This window comes from Pinus tabuliformis, chromosome 5_1 (assembly GCF_031772625.1).
Source record: "Pinus tabuliformis cultivar Carrire ecotype Pingquan chromosome 5_1, CPIR1, whole genome shotgun sequence".
NCBI classification, from domain to species: Eukaryota; Viridiplantae; Streptophyta; class Pinopsida; order Pinales; family Pinaceae; genus Pinus; species Pinus tabuliformis.
The window spans coordinates 942,727,677-942,755,281 of NC_142305.1; the positions used below are offsets into that span (position 1 = coordinate 942,727,677).

The window sequence follows — 27,605 nt, forward strand, 5'->3', positions numbered from 1 at the left end:
AGCAAGGGGCCTAAGTTTTTGCGCTAAGAACTTAGCAACATGGGTCCTCCTATTGTATTGATAATAGGCCTAAGGGGAACCCAGACTTTGGGAAACCCATAGATCCTAGGGGTGAGGGGGTTGCTAACGATAAGCTTCTTCTTTGAGGGGTTAGGGATATTACTATAATTAATAGCATGAGCAACCTCATTTGAGATTTTCTTAATAGGGTTCTTATTTAATTTCCTATAGTTACCACTATTGAGGAGGTGATCCAACATTTTGCTTTGGTAGTCAATTTTATCTAGGATCACAACAGCTCCACCTTTATCGGCCTTAAGAATAACTGATCTGAATTTGATTGCTAGTTAATGTTGTGCTAGTATCATTTCCAGATATAAAATTTCTTTGCTCTAGTTTGCTTATCCATAAAGAGTTTATCCATGAGCATGTGATTGTCAATTCATCTAACTTGGTGAAATTTAGTGTTTTGCATGAAATTAAAAGCATGAATTTAAATGGTTGAACAAGATCATATAAAAACACAACAAGCACAAATAATAGAGCTCAATACACAATTTTTTGTTGAAGGAGTTCACCCCTCCTGGGCTACATCTCCTTGGTCCAGCTTCATAGTGTGGGCCTTTGTTAGCTTCAATAGTGCTCAAATTGTTGTTACATGCAACCAATGATCTTGTAACCTATTCCAATGAGTTTAAAACATTCAAATCTTAAAAAAATGACTATTTGTTTACTCAATTTGGTTACCAGCTGCTCTGGGAATGACCTCCAACACTTGGTGGCCCTTGGCTTCAAAAATATTCAAGTGACCAAAAACACTTGTATGTGACCTCTTCTACCTCAGAAACCTACTCCAATGAGTTCCCAACATTCCAATTAGCCAAAAATGACTATTCGTTTTCAAAATTTGGCTGAGAATTGAGTAAGTTATGGCTCAAATAGTTTTTCCTACAAAACCTCTGCTAACTCTGGAGAACTGCCAGTTAAGTCTGCCAAGTTTGGTGGCGGTTCCGGATTTAGTGGCCCCAACATAAATTCTGCCAACTTAATTGCAGATTAATTAAATGCTAAACTGATTAGTGGTGCACTAATCTCGCTTAACTGTTGGCCCCTAGCTCCTGGTTCGGGCACTTGGTCACATGGGGTGGGGGCTGCCCCGTAGGTTTTTTTTTTTAACTGAACTTTCAGAAGCTCTCTAACTTTTGCAGACGATGTCGATTTTTCGAACCGTTCACGATGTTGAAATCCTGGAGACGAACTCTATCCGTTCATTCAAGTCTGAAGCAATTCTGAACATTTCAATTTTTTAGCTAAAATACTGATCCCTTATCATTCCTCCCCACTAGAAGCCTTTTGGACCCCAAAACCTCTCTTGATCACTAATTATGTTGATGAGGGGAGTGTTCCCTCATCCTTCTAGTCTTTATCCATTGAAATTTTCCTAATTTCATCAATTGGAGCTTTTCATAAAAAGTCAAACTTTTCCTTGATTCCAACGACCATCTATTGTTGTCTTTGACAATGTCATGCTGCAATATTTCTGAATTTGCAGAACAACAATCTAATTTTGCTGAAAACATCTTTTTCTTACCTTGGTCAACAATCAAAGGAAACTTGGAATCTTTTTCACCTTGCACTTTTTCTCTATGGCGATTTTTAGCTGCTTTTGCCTTGTACTTGAGTCCACTCTTGCCCAAGTTTCTTCGCCATTGTACTGTGCCTTTTGGAAACCAGCAATGAACATTTGTGAAACCCATGCCTTCTTTACCAAGCTGCTTTGTCCTCTTCTCTTTGACCTTTGCAACTTGTTTTCAACACCGCTCAATGCTAATGTTGGCTGCTGCAAAAGTTTTTCTCTTTCTTTCAAAGGCAACCTGTTATCATTCTGAAACAACTCATTACAAATATATGATTCAAAACATCTCTTTGTTTGATCATCAACAATGTCAAGTTTTGACTTGCATTCACTAGCCTCTTCATTTGCCCTGCATTAACTAAAGAAATGTTCAGTTTCTTGCGATGAGCTCTCACAATGTACTTCACCCCAACTTTAAGCAAATGCTATTTGTGCTCATAGCGATGAAACACCGCTTTCTTGTCATACAAATATGGACTTCCTAAGATGATTCCAGAAATGTCAAGTGGAACCACATCTATCTTGACTTCATCAACAAAGTTTGCAGTAATAGCAAATCTAAAAATGCATTTCCTTGAAACCTGTAAATTGGCATCCTTAACTATCCAACCCAAAGGGTATGGCTTATGGCTTATGATGTGGTACGGTTTCAAGTTTAAGCTCTTTAACTAAGTCTTCTGAAACCAGGTTTTCTTGTGATCCATTATCAAAGAGTGCATCAATCTTGGTATGATTTGAGATTACTCTGACAGTGAACAACTCTTCCCGTTTGTCTTCATTTGGAGTGTTCTTGTGACTATTTGAGGAACTAGTACTTTCAACATGTTGACCTTTCAAACCCATAGCTGTAATTTTTGTCTCATCTCCTAAATCTGACCCTAAGTCTTTTTCAACTATAACAACAGTTTTGCCCTTCTCTTTGGCTTTCAATCTATCTAGTTTTAATTCTGGATGAATTTGCCAACAATGGTCTTCATCATGGCCAGTCTTTGAACAATTTTTGCATGTGAGTTTTTCCTTCTCTCTTTTTATACTTGCATTCTTCTTTCCCTTCCATTTTCCTCCCTTCTCTTTGCCCTTACCCTCACTTTCACCTTTCTCCTATGTTTTGTTTTCCCCTTGCCTCAACATGTGTGGCTTGCACACATACTTCATCTAAATTGCTTGGGTTAAACATAATGATAGTATGCTGCAAATAGGATTGTAAACCTCCAATATATTTCAAGAGTGTGTCTTTTGAATTCAAGTTTACTCCCAACAATAAAGCCCTCTTCCTAAAATCCTGTGTATAATCTTGGACTGTTTAGCCTTTAAGCTGCCTAAAGTTTTGCCAACTCATGATGGCTCTTTGCATATAGGCTAATGGATAAAACTGTCTTTTAATTGCAGAAACAAATTCAACCCAAGAAATGGATATCTTACCATGGATTCACATTTCCTCTTGATTCCTTACTTCCCACCAAACTAGTGCAACTCCTTCTAGCCTCAGTGACGCCAACTGGATCTTTAGGTCGTCTTATTGAAGGTTCTGAATTCTGCATTATAGCTCCAACTTTTGAATCCAATTGTTCAACTTTTATGCATTCACTTCTCCATTGTACATGGGAAGTTCGAATTTTATGTCCAATTTCAGTAATGGAGTTTTTCCTTTTGGGGTTTTGGAATGAGTATGGGTAGTGGTGGTAGTGGAATATGATGTTATGTGAGATGGTGAAGATGATGAGGATGGTGGAGATGGAGGTGGCTTTCCACCATTCCCTTTGGAATCCTTCTTCTCATCTTTTTTGTCCTCTGAGCTTCCTTCTCCATGTAGAGGTTTAGAACTCTCTCCAACCATTCTGGTGCTCCTCTCTTCATAGAGCACTTTAACCATCTCAGTCAAAGTGTAGAAAGCTTTCTTGAATTCTTCCTCTTCTAAAGAGCAACCTTCATGCTCTCTTTCTCCAAACATGATGGCTATGGATTCAAGCTCATAAATTTGTACTGATTGTACCTCTTCAATCACTTCAGCCTCTTGTGTAATCTGTACCTCTTCTACCTCAACTGATGGAGATGGAACTTGAGGTGATTCAGGTGTTGCCTTGAGTGTTCCTTTGGGTGAGGATGATGCTTTCTTAGCCTTCTTCCTTCTTGTCCTAATCTCAGGACTAGCTACCCGTAACTTCCCTTCTCCTCTCTGCAACTTCAGCCTTGTAATCATAACAATAATTGCAATTATTAAACCCTTCAAGCAAATCAAGCAAGCAAACTTGTGCTCCGATACCAACTTGATATGAATTTGATTGCTAGTTACTGTTGTGCTAGTATCATTTCCAGATATAAAGTTTTCATTGCTTTGGGTTGCTTATCCATAAAGAGTTTATCCATGAGCATGTGATTGTCAATTCGTCTAACTTGGTGAAATTTAGTGTTTTTCACGAACTTAAAAGCATGAATTTAAATGGCTAAACAACAACATATAAAAACATAGCAAGCACAAATAACAAAGCTCAATACACAAATTTTTGTTGAAGGAGTTCACCCCTCCTGGGCTACATCTCCTTGGTCCAGCTTCATAGTGTGGGCCTTTGTATTAGCTTCAATAGTGCTCAAATTGTTGTTACATGCATCTAATTCTCTTGGAACCTATTCCAATGAGTTTAAAACATTCAAATCTATCAGAAATGACTATTTTTTTACTCAATTTGGTTACCAGCTGCTCTGGGAATGGCCTCCAACACCTGGTGGCCCTAGGCTTAAAAAATATTCAAGTGACCAAAAACACTTGTAGATGACCTCTTCTGCCTCTGAAACCTACTCCAATGAGTTTCCAGCATGCCAATTAGCCAAAAATGACTATTCATTTTTGAAATTTGGCTGAGAATTGAGTAAGTTATGGCTCAAACAGTTTTTCCTACAAAACCTTCGCTAAATCTGGAGAACTGCTAGTTAAGTTTGCCAAGTTTGGTGGTGGTTCCGGATTTAGTGGCTCCGCCATAAATTCTGCCAACTTAATTACGGATTAATTAAATGCTAAACTAATTAGTGGCGCACTAATCCCGCTTAACAGTTGGCCCCTAGCTCCTGGTTCGGGCGCTTGGTCACATGGGGTGGGGGCTGGCCCCGCGAGGCTTTTTTTTATACCAAACTTTCAGAAGCTCTAACTTTTGCATACGATGTCGGTTTTTCAAACCGTTCATGGTGTTGGAATCTTGGAGATGAACTCTATCCATTCATTTAGGTCTGAAGCAATTATGAAAACTTTCATTTTTTTAGCTAAAACACTAATCCTTGATCAATAACAACATCAGGGTCATTGTTCAAGGCTTTAAGGGCCTGAAACTCTTGCTTAGATAGGTTTATTTTCAGCGGCCTTGATTTCTTAAGAACCATAGAACAATATTTCCTAATGGATTCTTTAATGTTATTCTGCAAGTCCTTGATCCCAAATTCAATATTGCAAATAATATCTTCAAGAGGAATTCTTCTGGGAGCAAGAGCGAAATTATGACCTTTCTCCAAAAGAAGAAAAGTGGAAGAATTAAACTCTTTGCTGGAAAGATTAATAACTTTTTTATTAAAATTATGGGAGGGAGAAACCAAATTATTAAAACCCTTAGTATCTTCTTGCTAAGTTCTTAGTGCAAAAGCTTAAGCCCCTTGTTGGCCGTACTGAATCCTTTGTTAAGGACTCAACTTCTTTTGTTAAGGAACTTAAGGGTAGTAAAATTGACCCTGATGATTTTCTTGTGAGCTTTGATGTCATCTCTCTCTATACTAATATTCCCATTATTAAGCTATGGAGGTTATAAATCGCATCATCGATCCTGATACTGCTAAGTCTCTGCCTTACCTCTACTTTCTTTAGTTTCCAAGGAGAATTCTATGAGCAAACATGTGGAGTAGCTATGGGTTCTCCACTCTCTCCCGTTGTCGCAAACTTGTTCATGGAATACTTTGAAACTAAAGCCCTTGCCTCTGCCCCCCTTCGCCCTAAGATTTGGAAGATATTTGTTGATGATACCTTCATCAATTGGCCTCATGGGCATGACTTACTTGATTCTTTCCTTTCTCATCTTAATAATCAATCTGAGTCAATTAAGTTTACAATGGAGACTAAGCTCAATGGTAGTCTTCCCTTCCTGGATGTGCTTATCTCTAAAAAATGGGATGGTTCCTTTGCTCACCAAGTTTATCATAAAAGAACTCATACTGAGCAATACCTTCATGCAAGTTCTCATCACTATCCTCCTCAAAAATTTGGTGTTCTCAACACTCTAGCAACTAGGGCTCTGAGGATTTCTGATGAGAGTCACTTTGAAAGTGAAAAATCCCATCTGCTTGAAGTTTTTGAAAATAATGGCTATAGTAGGCACCTAGGTCTCAGATATTTTCAAAAAGCTAGCCTCGGACCTAAGCCAAAAAAGGATCCCCTTGATTTTGCTAACTGCGTGCATCTTCCTTTCATTCTCGGAACCATTGACAAGATCGCACACATTCTTAGTAAGAATAAGGTGCATGCTTCCTTTAAGCCCCTCAACACTATCTGAAGCTCCCTTAGGTCAGTCAAAGATCATGTTGACCCTAAAGATATGAAAGGTGTTTACTTAGTCCCTTGCTCGTGTGGAACACCCTATATTGGAGAAACAGGTCGTTCCATCAAGCAAAGAATTCAAGAGCAAGTGACAGATATTAGGCATAATAGATCCCACTCGTCTGCCTTAGCTGAGCATGTGTCTAACACTAAACACCACATATGTATTGAGGATTCTTGGGTTTTAGCCAAGATTGATCACTTCCATCATAGGAAGTTTAGGGAGGCTTTAGAAATTGAGAAGCATGGTAGCAATTTGAAAAGGGATGAAGGTTGGAAAATTAGCAACAATCGAATCCCTGCTCTTCATTCCTTGATTTTGTTGTGATTTTCATTTGATTTTTGTATTTTTGTTATGATCCTCTCTATTTATTTATATAGCGATTTTCTGTTTTTATATTACGATTCCTTAGATTATTATTATTATTGGTTTCCTTTGATTATCTATTCTTTTTTAGTTAGTTAAAGTTCATATATATATATTTTGTTAGATAAAGTTGAAAATTGTATTTCTCATTAATTTAATTTTTTTTGACTTCCTTTTATTTTTATACATTTATATATAGTATTGTTAGATATAGTTAAATTTGTATTACTCATTGACTTTATTTTTGACTTCTTTTTTATTCCTTTTTTCTAATATTTAATCCATAGTATTAGCGTTCCATATATATATATATATATATATATATATATTTTTTTTTTTTTTTTTACTTCCCCAATTTTATTTTGATTTATGAGGATTTCTTTGAACGTTTGAATTATCAATTTAGTTATTATTTTTATTTTACTTTGACTTTTTAACATATAATTTTTTATTTATTTTTTCTTTATTCAATTGTTTTTTTTTCTTTTTACTTTCTAATGGATCAATTTGTTTTTCCTTGATTTTTTTGAAGCATCTCCACCTATATATTGTTAATGTTAGATCACGGACTCCACCTTTGCCCTAATGATGGACCACATTGGAGGGTTTGAAATGTTGGCTCCAAAAAATTCGATGTGATCTCTCTAAAACAATTCTCATTTATGGGATTATTTGTGAGGTCCTTTAAATCTTTCATATTATAATCCTAATACTAAGTATGGGAAAGAATTGCCATGTTTCCTTGTCATTTTTTTTTTTTAAGAACTGCTTTTATATATATATATATATATATATATATATATATATATATATATATATATATATATATATATCAATTGTTTTTTTCTACTTTCTAACGGATCAATTTGTTTTTCCTTTATTTTTTTGAAGCATCTCCACCTATATATTGTTAATGTTAGATCAGGGACTCCACCTTTGCCCTAATGATGGACCACATTGGAGGGTTTGAAACATTGGCTCCAAAAAATTCGATGTGATCTCTCTAAAACAGTTCTCATTTATGGGATTATTTGTGAGGTCCTTTAAATCTTTCATATTATAATCCTAATACTAAGTATGGGAAAGAACTGCCATGTTCCCTTGTCATCTAGAAGTTTGTTGGATATCTTGCTCTTATGTTATACTTTTCCTTTATAGCACATTGGGGGGAATTTTGTATTGAGGTTGCTTTATGATAGGTTGATTCTAAGTTTCAAGGGTTGGCCCCAAAGAAGAGTGATCGATTTGTCCTTGTCTTACCATAGTCAAATCATTGGCCATAGATCTCAAAATTTTGGTCTCTTTTTTCATGGAAAAGGATCCTCACCAACAATAGTATCTTAATCCCCTTTCCTCTCTTCCTATAAGAGAACTTCCGTCTCTCCGAAGGGTTATGTCTAGTTTTGAGTTGTATTCCTAAGGCCCTCATCTTACTTGTTAGGTCTTCAACATCATTAAATATTGCATCTAGGTCAACTGATTTCCTTTATCTTAGGTGTGGGGTAAACTTAAACTCAAAGCAAATGGTAGCATGGAAGTTAGCTCAAATGGTTTAAAAATATTAGGAATATAATAATAGAGCGTACATAACATACTAGTGAATTTATGGAGTGTCTCACCATTATTCGCCTTAAAGGTATTATATAATGTTAGTAGTATTTGTTGTCCTTTTCAACCCCCCATCTCTTCAAAAAAATTTCATGGAGCTATCTCCAATATTTGATAAAGTTGTTAGACAAGTTTTCATACCAATTCCTTGCACGCCCTTCTAAATAATGAGCAAACATTCTAAAACAAATATCATCATCTACCACTAAGATGTTAATGGTGGAATCTTAAAAAGTAGTGAGATTTAATAAAAAGACCATTACCTTGATTGAAATTAGGCATGATGTTCAAGTAGTCCTTGGGCATGTCCCCTAACTAGCTTGCATGGGTTAGGGTTAGAGGCTTGAATCTTACTTCTAGAAAGGGATTAGGAGGGTTAGGAACATCCATAAGATTGCGAGATTTCAAATCATAGGTTGGTTTGAGGTATCAAAAAATGGTTGACTCGTTGACTAGGGAAGCACATGAAGAGCAGGGATAACGACAACTTGAGGTGATCATATATGACTTAAGCTTTCCCCTCTATTCAGTTAGGCTCTATGATAATAAGGTGTATCTAGCACCCACTCATGCCCACCCCCCAAGTAGTTGAAAGAAATGGGCCATTGGGAAAGGTCCACCAACGGTGAATTGACAAGAAATAACCTTTGACAACCCATTTAGTGATAATAAATGGATGTTAAAGCTTGTACTACAAATATTATCAAATATAGGAATATAAATAGAGAGTGAAACAACAAAATTAGACTCCCTAAATGGAAACGAGCTTCTAAACCTTTGTCTTATTCACCAGATAAGGTTTGGCTATAATAATACAATAATCGTCACTCCCCCTGGGTTAAACCTCATAACAATGGTCCTTAAATCCAACTTTTATCAATAATATGAATCATAATAAATCTTAAATTGAGGTATTCCCATACTTTTTATCGCTCATTCATCTTTGTCCAATCATTTAACTATTCCCTATTTATTGCTCATTTATCTTTGTCTAATCATTTTATTCCCTTTTTATTGCTCATTCATCTTTGTCTAGTCATTTAATTATTTAAAGTAGACACATGACAATCACTATACTCATGCATAAAAACGTTGATTATAATGGCTACCATCAATGTTTTTCTAAACTTTGTTATTGATTTAACACATTAAAACTATATTGCTTTACCTTTGATTGCATGACATAAATATTTTTATATTTCTTTTCCTAGCACGCAAGTGAGTTTAATATTTATTTGAGGTGAAAAAGAAACAATGTGTCTTCTAACTCCTCTTTGACATGTCCTCAATTCCATAATTTCCAGAATTGTCTTTTCACTAGTCATATAAAACCAACGTTAGTTCCTTTAAAAAATACTTCATAAATTTGAAATATGATAAGTTCATGATGTTATTTGATGCTTGCTCCTTCCATTGAACACTCCTTATTACAACCATCTTTAATGAACACACCAATGATGATGATCATTTAGCAACCAAACTACTAAACTTGATAAGACCAATAAAATAAAATAAGAAACACATCACATTATAGACATAATATTTATTGTTCTTAAAAATATTAAAACTCATGAAAAGTTCACTAAAATAATATTAGTTTTCCATAATATAAATTTTTATTATGAAAATTCTCTTACATTATATGACAAAACACTAAAAATATTCCATATTACGAGTAGGTAGTATACACTCACTGATCAATATTGAATATATAATCAACAATCTTAGTTAATCATGAAAGTTTCGACAATCTAACAATTATAGATAATGATTAAAAAACTTTCATATTTTTAAATATAAAAATATATTTAAATAAATAATAAACCACGTTTACAAAAAATAAATTTTAAAATAATGTTATATCTTACTATGATATGAGCTTAAAGGATAACTAGACAAATAATAAATAATATTTATACAGTGTGTAATTAATTAGTTGAATTATATATATATAAGGATGGTTAAAATAAAGTATTTGAACGTGCAAAAGTTATCAGTTATTTAGAGGAAGTAATAATTCAGGGTTATGATTTAGTAAGATCTAAGACTCTTAGTAAGCAAATTATGACTTAGTAAGAGCTAAGACTTTCAAAGATATATCCACAAAGTGGGCCCCATTCACAAAGGGGCATCTACCCTTCTAACCTTATTAGTTAGTTTGAAATCACATTAGTTGGTTAAAAACTTCCACCGAATCCTAATGGTGTGATTAATCTGAAAGACATTCTCATTTACAATAAGTGAACATGTCATTTGTGGGAATTGAACCCATGTGGGGAGGAGAACAAACCTTGACCTTTAAAAAGATGGGCATGGAGCTGGGCTTTGATCCACTTATGTGTACACGGTCAAGAGACCATTAATATAATGTTTTTGAGTGCAACTACATGTTTGACCACTACCTCAAGGTGTGCCAGGGTCTCCATGACAATAGACATGAGAGGTGAGAAAAGAGTGAAGAACATGATAGTAAGCATACTCCTCTTTTTCCTATCATTAAGATAAATACTAGATTGGATAAAACATTTGATATAGGGTACATAACTCAACCTATTTTTAGTGTTTCTCATTATTCCTTTTTGATTAGTTTTATTTTTATATATTTTAATCATTTGAAAAATTTATGATTAAAATCATTTTGAAATTGACTAACATAGAGACCAAAAATTCACAAAGCTAGCTTCCCGGGAAAATATTTATTTATTCCATATTATTGAAAAATACAAATATATAACCTAATAATATATAATTATATTTAATTATTAAGATGACCAAAATGAAGATGTGTGTAATTGTAAGAATAAAAACAACTAAACATTGCAACTTAAACCTCAAAATTCCTCAAGGAAAGAAGTCAATACTAAAAACAAATGCTTTAACATGGAAAATCTTTATGCAAATGAAGTCAAAACAAAAACACGAAAGATGCTTCCCTAACAAAGAGGCGTGGAAAGCATAAACATTCATGGTCTGCAATTAGTAGGAAGGTTCAGTGTTTTACAACTTTGAAACTTCAATTTGTTACGTGTTTAAAATGCATGTAAATCTTGTAGCTCTGCAACTTTCACAATTTAGTACGTGTTCAAAATGCAGGTAAATCTTGGAACTGAGAGAACATCTTCAGTGACATTAATAGAAGTAGAAGTGAGTGTTTGGAGATGATAAGCAGTAGAAGACAATAACAGGTTTGGATTTATTAGTGTCTCTCCAGTCCCCATTTGTACATGTGTAATGGAGACGGTCAAAATGTGATCCATCACACAAGCGATAAGCCACGGTGGACGGGCCCTTCACGTTTCTGATCTATACATACCTCTCTGCTCTCGGGTACATCCACAACTTTAACATAATAGGTAAACGCTGCAATTTGGAGGGATGGATGGATGGAGGGACGGATTCTTAGGTGTATGACCGACGGGTGGGTTTTAATAATAAAAAAGATTGGTACACCTTTCATCCTCCCAAGATCCAACTCCTCCGCCCTCTTTTTGGGTGTTCACTCTCCTGTTCCTCTTGTTCGTCAATCTCATTTTCCCCATCTTGTAGCAGCCGGGTACGCAGATCGAATCTCCTTGCTATCATCTATCAATTTATCTGTGTCTGTATGTGTACAGGAGGGTGAGAGTGAGAGTACATAATATGGCGAGAATGACAAATTGGCCGAGATTCATAGAAGACAGCATCACAACAGTGCAGTGGGCCTCAGAGTGGTGGGATGAGATCAACGAGTCTACCAAATGGCAGGATGGGATTTTCTATACACTCAGTGCTGCTTATGCCCTTGTTGCTTCTGTGGCCCTGGTAAGTTTGTGTTTTATATCCCCTATTCCACTCAATAATAGCGCCAGTTTACTTTTACTCGGAACAGAAAAGAGCATAACATAATAGAAACAATTTTCTTCAAGACAAAACAGCTGCAGACGAAGGCTTAAGGTCACATGGATTTCTTTAAAAGTGTAATAGATGCTAAATATCTATGTTGATCGGCACATCTTTAGCAGCGACGACGTCGATGTCATTGCAATGCAATCGATAAGACTAAATTAGGTGTAGGAAGTTCAGCTGGGTCTGTACGTTGAAGCCTGTGTTAACCAAGCAGGGGTATTTCCATGCAGGATTTGGATCCTAGCCTAAACATGCACACCGGCAGTTGCAGCGGCTTAAACCCGCAACTAGACTTGATCATGTCCAGGTGCCAAATAGCTGTAAATCAAGGTTGTAACTCTACAATTTGAGACATAGTTATCTTACGCCACGACTGCCCTGGTTATTACATTCATGTTTGTGTTTTGTACAGCTTTACAGAATCTGTCAAAATGATAATCGAGAAGAAAATTAAATCATTTCTAAAAATTAGCAAATGCTTAGAATGAAACCCAGAATGTAACTATAAAGGAAATTGGGAAACCCTAGGAATTTTAGTTCCTGCAAGATTCATGAATTAAAATGTGTTGACTAAAGAGTTCATTTAGCTGCAAGAATGGAGAAGGTTATCCGGAAGAAAAACAGCATCAATAGGACAATCGTAGATTTGATACGGATAAAAAGATAAAATTCGGTGCATGTATAGAGGCAATGCTGAGAGAGATAAGCCAGCAAATGTTCTATTAGAATTCAAAAAGTTACGCTTTTCAGTGTTTTGTGATTCTGAAAGCTCTTTATGGCAATATGATCTGGGTGTTTTCTGATCAATGCTGACTGACTAAATTTCGACCAATGGATTAGATTGTGCATACTCCGGCAAACTTGTTTACCATTGGATTTATTTCTTGATCCGTCATAAATGCATTATACTTTAGAGTTCATACCCGATAAAGTTACCATGTCTATTTGGGGTTACTTGTCTCAAAAACTAGTCTACGCATACCAATTCAGAAGCATTAACATCTAACGAGAGATTAAACCCCGATTTTGTGTTGTGAACGATTAGAATTGGTATTAGCCTATAGAATTCATGGTGGCTACTAAAAAGTGCTTGATAGTGACCAGGGAGAAATATGGAATCATATGAACAAAATAAGCCAGTGATCAATTCAATGAAAAAATGCTATTCCATTGATAGAGGAAATAATGTAATGATTAGAAACATCTAGACTGATGGAGAATGCATGGATTTTGTTTTTTTTAAAAGGAAAGTAGTGAAGGCATACAGAGGCTGAACACTGCAGATTGTTGCCAACGATAAAGGCATTTGTCTAATGGAAAAAGCGGAGTTAACTCATCTCAGCTTGTGGGATACCCTAACTAAAATGGGGAGGTTTAGGTTAAAGGGTTCTTGTTAAAGCAAGGGATATAAAATAGGCTTGTCCTGAAAATTGGGTCTTCTGGATGCGGGAGAAACTCCCTTGTTGAAGCCCGCTTCATTGCAGATTGGTTGCATAGATGAGATAAGACAATTTTATGATTGCCTAACCAGTGACCACAATAGTAGGTCAATGGGACTCAAAGAGAGATTAGAGAGATTAGAAAAAGAGAAGTAGCCAATGGAGAACTTTTGGTTTCAAATCCTCAACCTGAAATAAAGTTAGACCTAGTTATACTTATTAAAGAGTAGGTATGCCTCAGCCCTCAACTTCTTATCATAGGACCATGTCAGTATCAGAATAGATTTGGGTTATAACGTGTAGATTCTAGAATCTATATGTTGAATGGAACGTGTTAAATTAAAAATGAAGTTTTGGGCCTAGTAACTCTTGCTATTGGACATTGTCTTATTTACTGGTTAACGGTCATCACATGTTTTCAAAACTTATCTATAATGATAGTGTTTGTCCAACTAAGAAATGTGTGATCGTTGTGTGCCTGACTATACTCAATTTGCTATATAGTTTCATCCATATGGAGCATTGTTAAATGGACCAATGAAAAGGGTCATTTGAAATAGATTCCCTTTCCCATGGACCACTGCTGAACAATATTTAGATGTTGATAGATTGTTAAATGTATGCAAATGAAGACTTTAGTGGGACTGCAGAAATTGTTGGAGTCGTTGAAAATTTTTCTTTTGAATGACAGATACAAATTATTCGCATTCAATTACGAGTTCCAGAATATGGCTGGACAACGCAAAAGGTTTTCCATCTCATGAACTTTATTGTGAATGGAGGTGAGTTTTGATGACAGTACGTTTTTATTTTTGTTTTGAATTTTTTGAGTGTTGTTGCAGTTACCTGTTTATGCATTACTGATGTTGTTTTCTATATGGCAGTACGGGCTGTTATCTTTGGATTTCACAAACAAGTGTTTGCGTTTGAACCAAGGGTAAGTTAAATTTTATTGACGGACAATGTGGTTTGCTTCCATTTTTTACATATTTGGCTGCGCTTTGTACATCTATTGTCTTATTAGGGTGATATGTGTTTTCATTGGTGGTCAGTTTCTGAAAGTTTCTGAAAGTTGGATGAGAGTCATGATTCTGGTTTTCCTCCCACATTTTTTATGTTTAGTTGCTACAACACAGTGATATCTATTTGGTATTCTCATGTGCCATTTGTGGTTATTCCATTTGAGGTCAGCCAAAAAACTATTTTAAATTACCTTGAACCAACTTCCCAAATGACCTATAGCTACTTATTAAGTTAGCTGGAACATTGATTCGATTTTAACATTTATGTGGAAATAATGTTCCAAGAACAGGTTGCTTTCTCCTAGTTATAAGACTGAATAGTATGGTGTTCAAACTGAGCATCCTAATCTAGCAGAATCTGTTCTTAATACATCTCAGTCAGACTGCAGGCAGAGTGTCATCTTATAGGATTGCATAATATCCTGCAATACACTATCAAAAAGTCTGATTTTTGCTTTACTTTATTGCTGGTTCATTTCTTTGATCCTGAATCCCATTTTTCTTTTTTGCGAAAATACTTCTTATATTACTTTTTGTACGTTGAGAAAAAATTATAACTTCTTGTTCACAATGTAGAAAATCCACGCAATTCTGATCTGCTAATATGAGCGATCTGAAATATAATTTCTTCTCATATAAACACAGAATTTCTCTACTAAACTTTGCAGCGGAATAGGAACAGAAATAAACACAATTCACACAATTAAAGACACAAAATTTCTAGGGAACCCAACTGGGAAAACCCTCTGCTTGTTGAGAACATTATTGATAGAAACTGAGGAATGATCTCTTACAATCTATGTCACAATGTTCGTTGAACTTCAACCTTGAGGTTTGAATTTTGGTGAACCATAAATTTTTTTTGAGGTTCGGTGAACCTCATCGAACCTCATAGCCACTGACCAAGTCCATAGATCAAAACTCATAACCTCATTTCACAACTCAAGCTTGTAATTTATCCTTGCAATTTCCATGTTTGTGATACATTTTTTTTTATGTTTATTGATGTTGATATCTTACTATTTTATCCTATATTTAATTTTAAATATAATATATGTATTATGTATATATATAGAAAATGTATATAGATGAACCTAATGGTGAACCTCTTAAAAAAATTCGAACTCAAACCAAACCTAATCATTGCTGAACCCATACTCAAACCCGAACCATGTGACTTAGCTTACAATACAACTCTATTTTCAACAGAGAATACACCCTTCTCCCTGCCTTGCCTAGGTTCGAAAAACACACTTACTGTAGCCTGATCTGCTTTCTAAATCCTTGCGCAATAGGTGTTCCTATTAAATAGGAATTTCCTCCTATTTCTATGTGCACTACCCAAGGGACCTCTTCCTCACAATAATTATGTGCATAAGTTTCTCTTGCACACTCTTCCTCACAAGTTCACACACAACCATGTGCGTACCCCTATTGCTTTGTCTCACCAACCCATGCTCACAAAACAATGAGTAACAATGTGCGTTCGCTCCTTTTAAAGAAATTCGAATGGCCAAATTTGGTGAGTTTCTAATTAAGGAGTTTGCTTTTGTGATTGTTTGAGTTAGCATGAGTTAACTACTCATGCAACTCGTCCTATCTCTTGAGACTCAACCACAAGTTCTTTTCCTCAATTAACTTGCACTAGAAGATTGATAACTCGGCCTTCCACTTTGACACATCAGTTAACTGCTTCATGAACACTTCCTAAATTTTAGGAATTTGCCCTAAATTTTAGGAACTCGTCCTACTTTTTAGGAATTAGCTCCTAACTTGTAGCAACTCATGCATGCTGAAGGAGAAAATCGTTGAGGCTCCTTGAATTAAGGCACAAAACAAGGAACCCATTCTCGCTACAATTTTCAACACTCCCTCTTAGAGAGGAAGGTGTTCCTGGAAGAACCTCGTCCACCTGGATCTGTCTCCAACTCTACCAAGTTCTCCGCTGCTGCAGCTGCTTTCTGAATTAGAAGGCTTCCTTGCTTTCTTCTGCGGAACCTGCTTTGAAGACTTGTTCTTTCCCACCATGCTTTGCGAGTCCACAATCTGCCACTATCAATGATCACAACTCCTTTTGTGTCACTGAACTTTGGCTCACTGATCTGCCCACTAGCAGGCCTCTAGCTCCACTAAGAAGTTTGCTCATTGGGTCTTCTGGATCTGCCCTCTTATCAATGGTTTGGCCATCTGCAACCCACTGAACTAGGGCTCCACAACTCTGCCTCCTAACAGCTCATTAGTCCTTCAATGATCACTGTACATGAGGACTTCAAGGACTGCCCACTTGTCAAGATTCTGGCTGCTCCAGAATGCTGCTCCTAGGGCACACAAATCTGCCCTGTCACTGTGACACATCAACCCTATTGTCACTCTCCTCAGGGCCTCCAAAACTGCCCACACACAGTCAACTCTTTGACTGATCTAGGGCTTGCAAATCAGCCACTAACAGTCCATACACTTACTGTTCTTAGGCTGCTTCAGAAGTTCTCCTATGATGTGTTGCTCTCAACTTGTGCTGGTCTTTATTCTGTTCTCTGCTCTGATACCATCCACGAAATTCTGATCTGCTAATATGAGCGATCTGAAATATAATTTCTTCTCATATAAACACAGAATATCTCTACTAAACTTTGCAGCGGAATAGGAACAGAAATTCACACAATTCAAGACACAAAATTTCTAGGGAACCCAACTGGGAAAACCCTCTGCTTGTTGAGAATATTATTGATAGAAACTGAGGAATGATCTCTTACAATACAACTCTGTTTTCAATAGAGAATACACCCTTCTCCCTGCCTTGCCTAGGCTTGAAAAACACGCTTGCTGTAGCCTGATCTGCTCCCTAAATCCTTGCGCAATAGGTGCTCCTATTAAATAGTAATTTCCTCCTATTTCTATGCGCACTACCCAAGGGAACTCTTCCTCACAATAATTCTGTGCACAAGTTTCTCTTGCACTCTTCCTCACAAGCTTACACACAACCTTGTGCATACTCCTATTGCTTTGTCTCACCAGCCCATGCTCACAAAACAATGAGTAACAATGTGCCTTCCCTCCTTTTAAAGCAATTCGAATGGCCAAATTTGGTGAGTTTCTAATTAAGGAGTTTGCTTTTGTGATTGTTTGAGTTAGCATGAGTTAACTACTCATGCAACTCGTCCTATCTCTTGAGACTCAACCACAAGTTTTTTTCCTCAATTAACTTGCACTAGAAGACTGATAACTCGGCCTTCCACTTTGACACATCAGTTAACTGCTGCATGAACACTTCCTAAATTTTACAAAATTGCCCTAAACTGTAGGAACTCGTCTTACTTTTTAGGAATTAGCTCCTAACTCATAGGAACTCGTGCATGCTTAAGGAGAAACGCATTGAGGCTCCTTGAATTAAGGCACAAAACAAGGACCCCATTCTCGCAACAATTTTCAACATACAAAGAAAATAAATTACAGTCTGCGGATGCTACAAGGGTTGACAAGGGAAAGACAATCTTCCCTATAACTGATAAGCTAACATAATAATAGGCATGAAAGCACCAGTTAGTTTTGGTACATTAACAAAAGGAAGGGATAACATGACAAAAACCAAGGATGTATGAAATCCTCAATCATACCTTTTTTTCTGTCTTCTTCTTGACCTCAATCCACCGTCCTGAAGGTAATTCCACAGAGTTGATCTGTAAATCAGAAGCTGAACTACTACCATTCATTAAAGATTAACTGCTACTTATTGGAGTCTGAGCTTTCAGATTTGTGAGCTCTCTTAATTCTTCCTGATGTGGCATCCTTTAACCACTTCCATTCCCAAGGGTGAATTATCTGTATGCTTGGTTTCCTCTCTAGTCTCTACATGGGTGATCTTTTCTTCATTTAAGGCTTCTGGACAAGTAGTATCGACCTTCTCTGAATCTGAAATTGCTGTAATTCTTTCTAAATCATCATTAATATTGGACATCGTTTGCTCAGGAAATTTCCAGCTATTTGACTTTGACTTGGGCTCTTTTTTCCTTGGAGGATGAGCTTACGATTGGTGATAAGTATCCCGAACATGACCTGCTTGTTTTTCCAAGCTATTGGAAAGGTGTTTTCTTATAATCCAAAACTCTGGTCCATCTAAAGTTTCTCCACTTGAGAATCAATTTTTCTGGATTACCTTTATGGAGGTCTATCTCAAAACAAATACAAACACGTGAATTAACCGGATGTAGCTCTATCAGAATCTGTGTTTATATGGCTGTCCAAAGAGTTCTCAATACTCTCAACATTGTTATATGCCAGAAATGTAATGGCATATTTGGGAGCTGGGTCCAAACAGGCATTCTAGTTACTGAGATTGTGAGGGTCAAATTTAGCAAACCATGAAGATAAAATGACTCACTTTCTCCGAAAACTGAGGCCCCTCAAACACTTTCTTTTAATCAGCATGATTGTAAAACAGAACTACTAAAAAAAACCTTTTGAGCAAAGAGATATCTCACAAATTTCTGTCCAAGTTGAGTGGATCCACCAGAACAAATCTGTAGGAGGTCAATACCCATTAAATCTACATATGATCCCGTCAGATTTATATATTGAATGTATATTTGTGATCTCTGAAGTAGAGATTTCCACCAGTGGCACCTCCTCTACTTTCTCCATGATACATTAGGCATGGGAGGCATCGAAGCACATGGAGGGGATGATTTGTGTCTGACCATATTCTTAAAGAAAGGCTTAGAGGATGAAGAAGCTGCTTTACCCATTGCACCTCCATGCGTGTGTAAAACCAATAAGAGAGTTGAATCCTTGCATATGTTGTAGTTGAATATCAGAGCCTGATCCTCAAGTCGCTCTCCTGCAAACATAAGCCTCTGCTGATCTGCTGGAATCCTTTGCATTTTGGCAACAGATAACCCAGAGTGCACCCACAACAGAAATTTTATCCCTGAGTGCGATTTGATCGTTATTTGAAAGCATGCATTTCTCTGGACACTTGTCAGGCATCATCAAAATGTAAGAGCTTTGATTACAATGACTGAACACTTCCTTTCATAGGAATTTCGTCAAATACTACTGATAGCGACCTTTCTTTAAACACTTTGTGCACAAGCTCTGCCGCCTTGGAATCTCTAGCCATCAGGTGAGAAGCTATGTAATCAATGTCAAAACTGCTAGTGCCATTATCAAGGTTTTGACTGCTGACTATAGCATGGTATCCCAAATCTCTGATATATGAGCCAGGATCCCCAACATGTTTCTCAATGCTGAACAAGGATGGGTCGAAAAGGTGGCCATGTCCAAAGAAATAATCCCATAGACTAAAACCATTGGGTCCAGGCTTGTTCCTCCATGTCTGCAGCTCTGTCCACTCTTACCCTCTTCTAAAGATGGGTACAATTTTTATAGCCAGTAAAACAGTGCAGTGCAGACTGGTTCCTGCTAGAAACAGAGTTTGGAGGAAGTTAAAATATTTATTATATTATGTAAAAACAATATGTACAATACGAATAAAATATAAAATACAATTACAAAAATGGAAACAACAAATTGTCTCTGCCTTATTGAGGTTAACACTGCAATGAGGTCAGAGTAGAGCTGAAATATCTTTGGCTGTTTGGCATCTTTTACAAGCAAAAATCCAACAAAGACAAAAGCACAAGTCCAACAAAAAAATGAAAGGACGAGCTGTTGTGAGTCACCAAGAAGTGCTGCTTTCCAACGAATGGCATATGCAAACTTTTTTTGAATAATATTCTGACCATTTATCTTCACATTCTGCAATTTGTGAAAACACATAACTGTGCCAAAGAAGAAACTGTAAAGATATAAAAAGACTGTCTTTTCAGCCTGCATTGAAGTCTAACGGTACTAACATAGCTTGTGATGAATCATGATATGGAGTTTCAAAATTTGAAGATGTATTGGATTTGGTATTTTTACAAAGTGGCAATGTCACAATGTTGTAAGCATGCAAAATATTGACTGGTGACTTTCGTGCTTCACATGGTCTATGAAATTTAGAAGTCTCTTATATCAATAGAGTATGTTCTTGGGTAATTAGTTTTTATGTCTTCAAAATGAAAGAAAACATACATTTGGTTTGAACTTGCTAATTGGTACTAACAATAGCTTGTGATGAATAATGATATGGAATTTCAAAATTTGAAGATGTAGCGGATTTGATATTTACTACAAAGTGGCAATGCCACAAATTCAGTAAACATGCAAAATATTGAGTGGTGACTTTCGTGTTATGTGGTCTACCAAATTTAGAAGTCTCTCTTACATCAATAGGGTATGTTCTTGGGTAATTAGTTTTTAAGCCTTCAAAATGAAAGAAAACATATTCATTTAGTTTGAACTTTCTAATGTGGGTTTTCTTTGTAGAGAAATTATATTAAGAAGCCCTTTTTGTCGTGTGTGGTATAATAATTACAGATTGCAAATGACCTATGACAAGTATCGAGCTATACAGATAAATGTAGTAGTTTTACAGCTTGTAGCCAGAAGATTATAGTTAGGTTTGGAATGTGAAATGACATAAAGCATAGAAGTCTAGCATCATATGATATACTCAGTATATATGAAGATGTTTGTAAATTGCTGTCCTACATAGAGAATCCTTGAAGAATTTTCTTATAAAACCTCATTCTTTTGTTCCATTATGCATGCCTTTTGAAACTTCCATGAATCATTGCTATTAGTTTGGATGAATTGTGGAACCGACAGATCTTACTGATGCTGTTTTGGATGAATGTAGGTTTTTGCAATTGTACTGCTAGATCTCCCTGGAATACTATTCTTTTCAACATATACATTACTTGTCCTATTTTGGGCTGAGATATACCATCAGGTAAGTTAACCTCTGTTTTAACTGCCAATGTCTCATCCCACATATAAATTTCATCCTTGCATGATTGGCTAAAAATATGACTTTGTTGGGTGTTGGTGATGTTTATTTACAGGCACGAAGCTTATCCACTGAAAAACTTCGGCCAGCCTATTATATTATAAATGGTGTAATTTATTTTATTCAGGTAACTGATTCATTAGGAGACATCATTTGCTTTACATCTTATGGATTTTCTGTTTAAATAGTTCGAGTTGAAGAAATCAATGTTTTATCTTTTCAGATTTGCATTTGGATATATCTTTGGATTGATGACAGCAATGTTGCGGAGGCAATTGCAAAACTGTTTGTTGCAGGTTTTACTTTCTATCCAGTATATAAGTAATTTTTTAATAAGCATCAGGTGCTTTATGGAAGACTTTTTGGTTCCTGTTTAATAGGAATTCTATATCAATTTTCAATCAATTGTAATGCTTTTGATATTGATATGACATTCAAGGTTGTGATTTTCTTGTTCAAAGAGGCTGCAGTGAGGAATTTTCTATTGTGTTATGATTTCAAAGTGAGTACTTTTACCAAGCATGTTCACTATATGTAATCCATGATTTTGCAGTTATATCATTTTTTGCAGCGTTGGGTTTCCTGCTATATGGAGGAAGGTAATTTACGTCTCAACAGCTGTAGTGCATGTCTGGATGCATCATTTTATATTGAAATACCACAATATTAGTTATTTTGTTCCCTTAGCTAACCTCTTTTCTACAGGCTATTTTTAATGCTGAGGCGGTTTCCAATTGAGTCTAAAGGGCGCAGAAAGAAGCTACATGAGGTTTGTTTTTGCTATTCAGTGATATGGTCTGATATCTTGACAGGAAATTATTTCTTGCAAGAAGTTGGATTTTCCACTTTTTAAATCCTGTATTTCATTTTCTTGGTTGGGGAGGGGGCAAGATACAGCATTGGCCAGCCTAAACAACTCAATGGGACATGTCTTCCACGATGTCTTGTCCAGAGCTCAGGATAATATGCTATTACATGCAAACATTCTTTTGTATGAATTGAGAAATTTCCGATAACGTATTGAAAACTTTCTTGAGTGAAAAATGCATTACTTACTGATATTGACATTATCCACGACTTGGGAATATGTTTGTAGGCTATGCATGCATTCTTCTTATATGGAAAGGTATCATTTTCAATCTAATATTAAAAATTTTGCAGGTTGGCTGTGTGACAGCTATATGCTTCACGTGCTTTTTGATAAGGTGCTTTGTGGTAAGGACGCTGTATGCATTCTTTTTCTAATATTCTGGTGTTTTTAATTTAAATTGCTTACAAATCACCTGTTAACTACATTTTATTTACTCAGAATTTGTTTCTAACTCCTGTCAATCTATTTGCAGGTTGCACTTTCTGCTTTTGATACAGATGCCAATCTGGACGTGATGTACCATCCAATTCTAAATCTTATTTACTATATGGTAAGATATTCTGTTCAATGTTCTGGGGAATTCGACTATAACATTTATTTGGCAAGATGGATAGCTATTACTCCATAGTTTCCATGACTTTTTATTATGTTAAACTAAGCAATCAGTGCCAACATTTTTTATTTAACTCTATACTGTCTCTGGCCGTTTTCAGCTGGTAGAGATTCTTCCCTCAGCACTGGTCCTTTTCATCCTCCGTAAGTTGCCCCCGAAAAGAATGTCAGGTCAGTACCATCCAATTCGATGAGCGCGGTCAACTATTGAAGAACACAAACTCACCGAAGAAGAATGATTTGGGATTGAAGTGGCTACCTTCTTTTATTATTCTTTTATGTGCCAAGTATCGGGAATGAATGAGATGCGTCTGAATCACACTGAGGTATGAGATTGGTGGTGCAGGGTCTGGACTGTATGTCTGAGATCTGTTGTGGCTATCTACCTATTTTATGGTAGTGGTGCTGGGTCTGGACTGTATGTCTGAGACCTGTTGTGGTTATCTACCTATTTTATGGTAGTTTTTTTCTTTCAACTTTTGTAATATTTTTAGGAATTGATTTTTTTGGGGGAGTGTATAAACCGAAAGTTATCCTCTTGAAATCTCGTTAGTGTATTCTACACTGTGTATTCAGGTCGATGCAGCAGCTCTTTAGCATTTTTTAACAAACTGTTCAAATATTGACAAACATTTCCAGCATAGACGTTGTTAGATCAAAGAACAGGAAGAGAGATTAAAGTATTCAAGGAAGAGAAACTAGTGAAATGTTAGTAGTCAAAGATGAAAGCAAAATAATTTAGTTTCTTCCACTTGAGCGTTCTGAAAGAGTGCAGTATGTATCCCTCTGACAAACGAATCACTGGAAGGTTTACTGTTGGATTTCTTCCATTTTGATGCTGCTTCGCTGTATTTTATCTCTTGTTTGATTTTTTTGGTAGATTAAGTTATGTAAATGCATAAGCAACACATTGACAAGGTTTGCAGACTAGCTAATTTACCATGTATTCATGAAAAGATTTTTAGCATCCTGAGATCAGGTTTATGGTGCCAGAAATTGCATTGGACCTAATTGTTTTCAGGAGGGGTAGGGAACTACTGATCAGATTCTGGCTGTACTTTGGAAACTGCATAGAAACTTTAGTAGAAGTTTCCACAGTTTTGGCTTGTTTCCACCCATTTTTGATCAAGTTTTGCATTCATCCATGTTAAAGCTAACTAAACCAAACCTAAATTAGCTGACCACTTAAATAAAAATGTCCCAATACACAGTCAACATAAAAAACAAGAAAAGTATATCCAGTTTTTGAGAGTAATTTAATTTGTACAAGGGAGGTTGTGAGCATTGGAGAAAATAATTTGAATGAACTAATTTCTCTAACCTGAATCATTATGGATTTGTTTTATAGAAATTTTACAATGAAAGGTTTATTGTCTATGTAACCATTTGTAACCTGTTTATTGCTTAATGTGTGAAGGAAGTGTTAACTTTCCTTTATTGTTTTTGGTAATGAAGTTGTTTGTTGCTTCATGAAATACAATTCTATTTGAGTCATGCATAGCTCATGTAGAGTTTGTATGTCAGCCTACAGTGAATCTTTCGGATCGAGAAGCCTTTAGCATGCAAATCGTAGACTATAATTTTCCTAGGGCTATTAAAAAAATCATCCCAATGAAGTTTTGTATGTCAAGGTGATTAAGGGGACAAGTTAATGTCATTTTTAATCGGTCTTGGTTTTACTATGGAGAGTTCCAAAATCATAAATAGTTTGGATAAACAAAATACACGTTGAAAGAGAAAAAACTGTAAACACAATTGGTATTGTTTAAAACTAAATAATCACAAGGTGCCAATGCAGGCTGTAAGAATCAAATTTTGGTTCAGATTTTTTGTTTGCAAGCAAACGAGTTTTGGTCAAGGGGAGAATCATCTGTAAAATTTTGACTCAGATTTTTTGTTTGCAACCAAATGAGTTTTCGTCAAGGGTATTGATTCTATTGCATCACCTGCCAAAGTAGCCATTCTTATTAATTATTTTCAGTTGTATTAACACTTTTCATATTTTGATAAGCCTGAGTTTTCAGGGTAATTTTTTTTTTTTTAAATTGAAGAATTCCTTTATGGCATTTGAAAGGTCGGTTGGCTTGTAAGCATATTGCTTAACCTTGATAGCCATATCCTGTTGTGTAAGAGAAAAGCCCTGAAAGAATTACAGTTGCAGAATTCTTAATATCTGCAATTTTTGCTTTTCTTTAGTTACTTTGACTCTATGGTGTTGAGAAATGTAGCTCAAGCAGGAACTTGCAAAGGTTCAGTGTGAATATGTAGGTAGTGATTGAGACATTTATTTGGTTACCACCTTGTTGAGGTTTGCCATTACACCAAAACCCATAAGCATTAATAAACTTCCAAACCTGAAACATTACTTTGAGTGGGTGGTTAGTCCAAGTCATCGATTCCCAGATGTGTGGCAGTTAGTTGAACACCTCCCTTCTGATGTAACTGGGGGGAATCGAACCTGGGCCAAGGCTTTGACACCATGTTAATGTTTGCCATTACACCAAAACCTGCAGGCATTAGTAAACTTTCAAACCTGTAACAGTCCCGTGTTCTTAGGGTGGCAGTTAGTCCATGTGCATTGATTCCCATAGGTGTGGTGGTTAGTTCGGCACGCCTTAAAAAGATGATCATTACTTTTATTTTGTAATTTCATTTAGAAAAAATGAAATTTTAATGTTCAGAAGTCATTTGGTCTTATAGTTATAAATGAAATGTTCTGGAATTTCTGAAACATTAGTGTGTTGGATTATGACTTAATTTTAGTTGTGCATCTCATGATTGAGATATGTTGCAGTTAGAATTGAGGAGATTAGTTGTTAGGATTGATAACATTAATTCTCCTTTGTCAAAGCATAAATGAGACAAGATAGGATAGATCTCACACACATGAGAAGCCAGCAAGAGGGTTGCAGAAATGAAGAGTGCATCAAGAAGAGGAGCATGAGCATATTTATTGAAGAGATCAACAAGACAAACACGCCATGTCATTGTTGTAGTTGTCCTTTTCGTATTAGGCCATACAACCTTAGACTTAGGTGATTTAAAGATTGCACAACTACTAGCTTTAAGTAGGTTGCAGAGATCGCCTTAAGTTTTGATCAAAGGAATGAAACAATGTATAGAAGGAGAAATCCATGTGTATGATTTTTTCTCTTTCGCTATTCATTTTTTTTTAGCTATTGTGTGATTGATGCAATGTTTAGAGTTTTTTTTTTTGTCTTCTTATTAGTTAAATAGATTTTGTTTTGAGTTATTTAATAGAGAACATTAAGATGATCACTTAGGCTTGTAGCATCGTGTGATTGAAGGGATGATGAGATCAGTTGCATGCTTGGGAGATGCCATCATAGTAGAGGAACACATGTTTTGGCGAGCACACCCCATCTCATAGGCATTTGAACGCTGTCTCCACTCATTTACTCCATGTGCAAGATGAAGTTTTGTATAGTATAGAGTTGAGCTTTTGGCATGATGAACTGGGAAACAATGATAATCATGATGGAAGGTAGTGACATCAATTCTCTATGTATGCAGAATGTTTGGTTGCACCTCCATTGTTGTTTAATGGCTTCTTTTGAATCCCCCCTACACCCCCCACTCTTATCCTTATGATACACTTCCAACATTGTTCTTTGTAGCCCTCCCTCCACCTTGAGGTAAGGGTAAGATATTCTTCAGGGCTCAAGGCCATTCAACAAAAGGTTCAAATCTATTACAATTATATTATACTCCATATAAACTCAACATGGCACTTACGGGAATTGAACTTAAGTGGGGATGATAATTATTCCTCCTAGCCACCTTAGATAAAGCTAATTGACATATTCAATTACTAATTACTTTATGAAGATCACATATATTTGTGATCTACTTGCAACAATTGGGGAGAAAGTTGTGTTGATGAGCTAGATTACATTGCTAAACAATCAAGGGACATAACTAAGAGAGAGGTCCAATTCAAATCTCCCCTGTTTGGGATACTTGACTCCTTCAAATAATGGCCCAACAACTACTTTCGATGGGCTTTAGCGATTGAAATAAATTCTAAACAATTGAAACCCTTCAAAACATGTCTCTCTAAATCATAAAACGAAGGCATTGTAATTCAACAAATATGATTAGTCCAGATCCATTGCATGAGAACTTTACAGTATATACTAATTGTAGAAAAGAAAACATTACACTAATTCAATAGGAATAGGAAATATTAAATTATACTTAGCTAATAAATGAACATTCAACTATTTTAAGATGCAAAAAAAATATGTTTGTGTAGAATAGTCTAAAGCACATAAATTCTTATCACAAGGGTCCATAAAGTGTTGGCATTATGACACAGGTTTGGCGCTATGGCACAGGGGTTGTCCTTGATGGCAACTCACTCTGGTGACAGATCTTAGTTCAGGCTCTCAGAATGAAGGAAAAATATATATACGCAAGTTCATCGTGACCAAGCCGCGTATACACGCGGGTTAGACGTTCCATAAACGCGTATGCGTATACACGCACTTTCACGCGAGGAAAAGCATGTACATGGGAGAACTTATGTTTGGTCCGTGGTATTTGAACCTATGGTTTTGGACCATGGTATCTCGTCTGAAGTGTTGATCCCAAGTATTGGGTCCATGGTATTGATTTGTTATGGTTTTGGACCGTGGTATTGTGAAAGGCCTAAGACTATAAAAGAGGAAGGAGATCATTTG

The 27,605-nt window shown here is 36.1% G+C and overlaps 2 protein-coding genes across 5 annotated transcripts; both read left to right on the plus strand.

The window, feature by feature from the left end:
* Positions 1–5,523: 5,523 nt before the first annotated feature.
* LOC149167885 (uncharacterized) lies at positions 5,524–6,165 on the plus strand. Its single transcript, XM_089430618.1, has one exon. It carries the CDS (start codon positions 5,524–5,526, stop codon positions 6,163–6,165), a length of 642 nt encoding a protein of 213 aa, XP_089286744.1.
* A 4,881-nt stretch (positions 6,166–11,046) lies between these two features.
* LOC149167886 (tobamovirus multiplication protein 1-like) lies at positions 11,047–23,738 on the plus strand. 4 transcript variants are annotated; one of them, XM_089433225.1, is made up of 13 exons: positions 11,047–11,171; positions 11,278–11,537; positions 11,799–11,985; positions 14,200–14,290; positions 14,393–14,445; positions 21,270–21,362; positions 21,475–21,546; positions 21,643–21,715; positions 21,973–22,018; positions 22,125–22,188; positions 22,581–22,634; positions 22,763–22,840; positions 23,004–23,738. In XM_089433225.1, the coding sequence occupies exons 3-13, from the start codon at positions 11,824–11,826 to the stop codon at positions 23,094–23,096; spliced, it is 879 nt and encodes a 292-aa protein (XP_089289351.1). In that variant the 5' UTR covers positions 11,047–11,171; positions 11,278–11,537; positions 11,799–11,823; the 3' UTR covers positions 23,097–23,738. The 4 variants fall into 4 exon arrangements, with proteins under 4 accessions (XP_089289351.1, XP_089289352.1, XP_089289353.1 ...); XM_089433226.1 differs by having other exon boundaries at positions 11,278–11,511; XM_089433227.1 differs by lacking the exons at positions 11,047–11,171; positions 11,278–11,537 and having other exon boundaries at positions 11,544–11,985; positions 21,991–22,018.
* Positions 23,739–27,605: the final 3,867 nt, after the last annotated feature.